Source organism: Fragaria vesca, linkage group LG6 (genome assembly GCF_000184155.1).
Source record: "Fragaria vesca subsp. vesca linkage group LG6, FraVesHawaii_1.0, whole genome shotgun sequence".
NCBI lineage: Eukaryota > Viridiplantae > Streptophyta > Magnoliopsida > Rosales > Rosaceae > Fragaria > Fragaria vesca.
The window spans coordinates 10,397,064-10,402,009 of NC_020496.1; the positions used below are offsets into that span (position 1 = coordinate 10,397,064).

Consider the following 4,946-nt stretch of genomic DNA (forward strand, 5'->3'; position numbering starts at 1 on the left):
AGGCAAAAGAGGTAGAACCTCAACAGGGTATAGATTCTTATTGGTTGCATGAACAGGGCGTGACTTGCAGGCCTCAAACGATGCCTCGATTTCCTTAATCTGCCTTTCTCTGGAAATTCATGACGATTAGTCAAATAGTGGACATAAAAATCATGTTAGCAAGGGTAGGTAGGCACAGAACAAACCTATCATTAAGGTTGTCCAAAAGATTGCGTCCTCCCTTCATTTCCCGCAGCTCTTTTGCTTGTTTTTCAGTTAGAGACTACAGTTGACAATGCACCAAGTTTAACACCTTACCAGTATATTTCAAGGATTGCTCATCTAAAATGGAGTACAAACAAACTACCTGCTTAGCTGAATCCATGCTAAGAGGAGAAATATATTGTGTTTTAACCAGCCATGCAACTCCTTTGTCTGTAGGTCGTTCTTTTCTTCTGATGCCATCTTTTTTAACAGGGGTCACTGCCACATCATCACGCAATAACTCTTCGTCTTCTGGTGCAAGTGGTGGTCTAGGACCGGGAGGAGGACTGATTCAACAAATAAAAAAAATATAAAAAAAGATGCTCAGAGTTGTCGTTGGATAAAATTGTGTTGACGTCTTTAAGAAGGTTGGGGTTGTTAAGTAATCATACTTGTATACACTGAGGTCAAGAAGGTCAAGAGGTATCCCAAGATCTGGCTCAACAAAAAGCTTCGGCTTGTAATTTTTCTCTAACGATGTAATTGTGTATTTTGTATACCTGGGGCAGGGAGGGAAGGAGTCAGTACTCAATAACAATGAGTCAATATATATAACAATGAACAATAATTATACTCCTGTATGATGTCTTACGGCCATTCATTCAAAAGTCAAATTATATATTTCCTTACTGAATTTTTCAGCAAAAACCAAAACATTACACAGGAGTTCCAGACCCCCAATATCTATGACTTAAACAATAGCATGAGAAAAAGAGTACAATAGTATGAACCATGAGACAAGAAAATAGAACCAAAACTTTTAAATCATGCAATGAACCATAAAAGCAAAATGTGCACAACACTTTTAGAATTTAATCTCTACCTTTCACAAGTTCAACAATGTTACAAGAGTTGCACCAATAAACAAATTTCAATGCACAGACAAGTCTAAATGCAAGATCTTTAAAAGCTTGAGCAATACAACAGATTACTTACTGGTCTGGGTCCTTCTTCATGGACATCAGTTTTGGTTGTGCACTTGGATCTGGAAGTTCGTTCCGGAATCTACAAAGAGCATAAATTAAAATTAGAATCAAACTGTAAAATGTAAACACTTGACACACAGAGATGCACAAACATTATTTCCGACTAAGTATGTCCAGCAATCCAGAATAAAATTCTTTGAAATGACATGACACAACAAGATAAGCAGAAAAAGGTCGAAGCGAAAAGGTTGGGGTGTTATCCACCTATGAACAGGTGGAGCATGCCATCACTAATTTTAGATCAGTAACAATTTTTATTATTCGAAAGTGTAGCGCTTTTCCATAATATTAAGCACAAGGAACTCCTTATAAGGACTAGTTCAGATACTAGAATTGAGATCCAAAAGCAACTCAATATATAGAGTAGCTTAAGTTACATGTAAGACTAGCACTTTATCCGGAAAAAATGCCCGAGAGTAGGTCAAATAACCTATAGCCATGCTGACACTCCCACACACCTGCAACCACACCTAGCATGTGGTTATACAAAAGAAGAACATGTGTTACAAGTAACTAGGGGGACGAGAGGTTGCTAGGACCTCTACGAATCACAACTCGGATACAGCAAAGCTAAGATTACCATATACTTCTACGACTTTCTGCATACACCAGCCACCGCACTTGTTCACATATAAATTGCAAAAGTAAATGGGCTGTTTGTCCGGATATTTTCCCAAATACAAACTATATAAAATGTATGATCCAAGATTTGAATGAATAGATGCAAATCAGATATATCCTAACCTCCGTGCTAATAGTCCAATACAACCCTTGCCTTGAATAAACCAGAACTTAGTAGTTAACATATAAAACTATTGAAGTATCAAGAAGGTTTCAAACTCAGGTTTAACTGGAAACAAGAAAACATAACATTTCAAAATATAACTGAGTAATTGCTCTTCAAATAAGGTTAAGTAATTGTCAACATACTCACTTCAACTTGCAGACAAATGTGGTTGGCTTCTTTAGCCTATTTTCAGCCCTCTCACCACTCAAGAATGGAGTGGTCCTCCTTTCCCCCATTCGCGACCCTGCAATCGATCCATGACCCTTCCCGGAAGACATCAAATGCGTCTTTTGCAAAACCGAATTTTGGGACTCCTTTGCCTGCTGTCTATGCTTCTCCTCTTGTCTTTGCTTCTCAAACTCCCTCTTCTTCCTCAACCTCCTCTCTTCCTCTGTCTCCACTCTCCCGGGCGCCCCATTCGACTTCTTCACCAATGGAACAGGCGGCTTGTGTTTAGGAGGAACCCCATGATGGTTTGAATGCCCATGTTCACGCTTGGCAGAAGCTCCCACATCCTTGGAAGCTCCTTTGTCATGCGGCCCCTTATCAAAACCACTCTCCCTACTCTTCGGCGGTGGCGGAGGTGGTGGAGAATTTGGAGGCGGGGGCGGCGGTGGTATAGCCAAACTAGGAGACAAAGGTGGCGGGGGAGGCGGTGGCGGCTGCATTGCCTGGTGACCATACTGCGCATATTGAGAGTTAGACTGGTAGTACATTGGCGCCTGCGGAGGCTGTAGCGGCAAATTCTTCCCGGGAGGAGCTTGAGGAGGCGGTGGTGGCGGGTATGAAGAGTCCGGCGGAGGAGGCGGTGGCGGGTACGAGTACTGCGGCGGTGGGTGAGGGTGTTGAGCTCTAGGAGGACCATAATTACCATGGGGGTGGTGAATGTAGTTCTGGGGAAACGAGGAAGGAGCAGCCCCATCGCCGCCGGCGGCGGCATTATAACCCCAATTCTGGTTGTACTGATTGCCACGTGGTGGTGGCGCGATGGGGTTTTGATTCGGCGGCGGCGGCGGAAACGCCGGTTGAGGCGGGAAAGGCCTGTATGAAGCCATATGGAAGCTAATTCTCAAGCACCCAGAAACCCAAAAACGAACCCAAATTCCCAAATTCAAGTGATTAACCTATCAAAACCCTAAAGCAGCAATCTTTACCAAATCTACAAACTAACCCAGAAAACGAATTCGAACCCACAATTGTACGCTGTGTGTATAATCAAATACTAAACGAGCTAAGGAATCGGAAAGATAAGAAATTCGAAACCCTAGAATTGGAATCAGAGAGAGTTTGTGTAGCTGAACCAGAACCCTTGAGAGAAAGCCAAGCTTGAGCTTCAATGCCCTAATAAAGACTCGAACTTTTGGAGCGAGAGAGAGTAATTGGAAGAACCCTAGAATAAATAGGATTTGCAGAACCCTAGAAATATTAGGATTTGCAGAGAGGGATAGTGACCGGAGAGGGATCTCGGAGAAAAGGGGACGACGGTCAGGTTCAATTTTGGTGATTTTAATTTATACGATAGACAGAGAGAGCTTTTGGATTTAAACACCACGTCAGTCGTACTTTGGTTTCACGCTTATCAGCTTATGTATGGGGGGCATAATATCGACTCATAAGCAATTTGGCCCAAAACAAGAAATGAATCTGCCTCGTTTTAGTAACTTATTTGTGTGGTGATGTCCTAAAGATCTAAGGTGTGTAATGTGGATTACATCGAGTTGTTTCAATTTCAAATTGGGAAAGATTCAGTTGAAAAAAGAATCCTAAGAGTGTGAATGTCTGATGAACAACACTATGAGAAATTAAGAAAATACAGAAAGATTTTACATCATTAATCGTATGTAATTGGAAGTTATTCAAGCTGAAGTTTGGGGTTTTGTTTCATAGTTTGTAGTTTGCTACTTCTCTAAATACTAACAATATATAAATATTTGAAACTGATTCTACTTGTTTCGTAAGTATTTTAGAATCTGAGAATGTAAAACTACATCCTCTTGACACTTGTATCCTAAATTGCAACTTTGCAAGTGTCTAATGTATTATGTTGACGTAGTGTAAATTCAGTGCAGACCTTGCGAATCACAAGTGAAAGTGAAGATCATCACCTACAAATTTCTTGTATGTTAGACGCTCCCGAACATATTACATTGATAGTTTTTGGCCGAATAGCCACCACTTCTAGTCAAATCAACTATGTCACCACCCATGACCAAAGCCAAGCAAGTTGTGAAACAAGTGGTGACGGAATTGAAGGTCTTCAGAAACTCGAAAATATAAAACTATGGTTAAAGTTTGCATGCTCGCACCTGAGGTGAGGACTAAGAGGCCGCCCGCTTCAAGCACCACAAATTTAGGGGCACCAAAGTTTATATATATATATATATATATATGTGTGTACATATATATAATTTTTATAAAAACCCTAAATTTTTCCTTCTTCTCAGTTTCTTGTGTATACTCTACTGAGCCAATATTAGAAAACTTCATAGATTCATATTCAAGATTGCACATTTACTATGTTTCTATATGTATCTTGTAATTTGCGAAACTTTTTTCTACAATGGACATCATTTTTATTTGCGTATGACCTTGGACACCATTTTAGAACTCGCCTCAGCTCTTCAAATCTCAAGTCCAACCTTGAAAGTTTGGTTAAGCTAAGAGGTTATAGAAGATGAGAGGTTTTTTTTGGTAAGATCAATAACGAGAGATGTTATGAGCACCCTCGGCAAAAAATTTAGGTTTCAATCAGTGGTGTAGCCAGAAATATTATTTAGAAGGGTCATAACTTAACTCTTCTTAAGCAACCTATATCCTTCACACTAATCAGCATTTGATAAATTATTTAACCCAATCAATCTTGGTTATTGGTGGGGGTTTTGGACAAAGATAAACTTCGAATTCATCAAATAACATAAATTACATCCATT

At 40.1% G+C, this 4,946-nt stretch overlaps 1 protein-coding gene across 1 annotated transcript in view; it reads right to left on the reverse strand.

Moving 5' to 3' along the window:
• Nucleotides 1-3,590, reverse strand: part of LOC101304396 — a 6,880-nt gene extending 3,290 nt beyond the window's left edge. The window contains exons 1-6 of the mRNA XM_004302810.1: nt 2,164-3,590; nt 1,180-1,248; nt 636-743; nt 347-530; nt 186-262; nt 1-109 (exon numbers count right to left, since the gene is read on the reverse strand). The exon at nt 1-109 is cut by the window's left edge and continues 1 nt beyond it. Coding sequence (XP_004302858.1) covers nt 1-109; nt 186-262; nt 347-530; nt 636-743; nt 1,180-1,248; nt 2,164-3,071 — 1,455 coding nt within the window. The 5' untranslated portion in view covers nt 3,072-3,590. The remainder of the gene's footprint in view (nt 110-185; nt 263-346; nt 531-635; nt 744-1,179; nt 1,249-2,163) is intronic.
• Nucleotides 3,591-4,946: the final 1,356 nt, after the last annotated feature.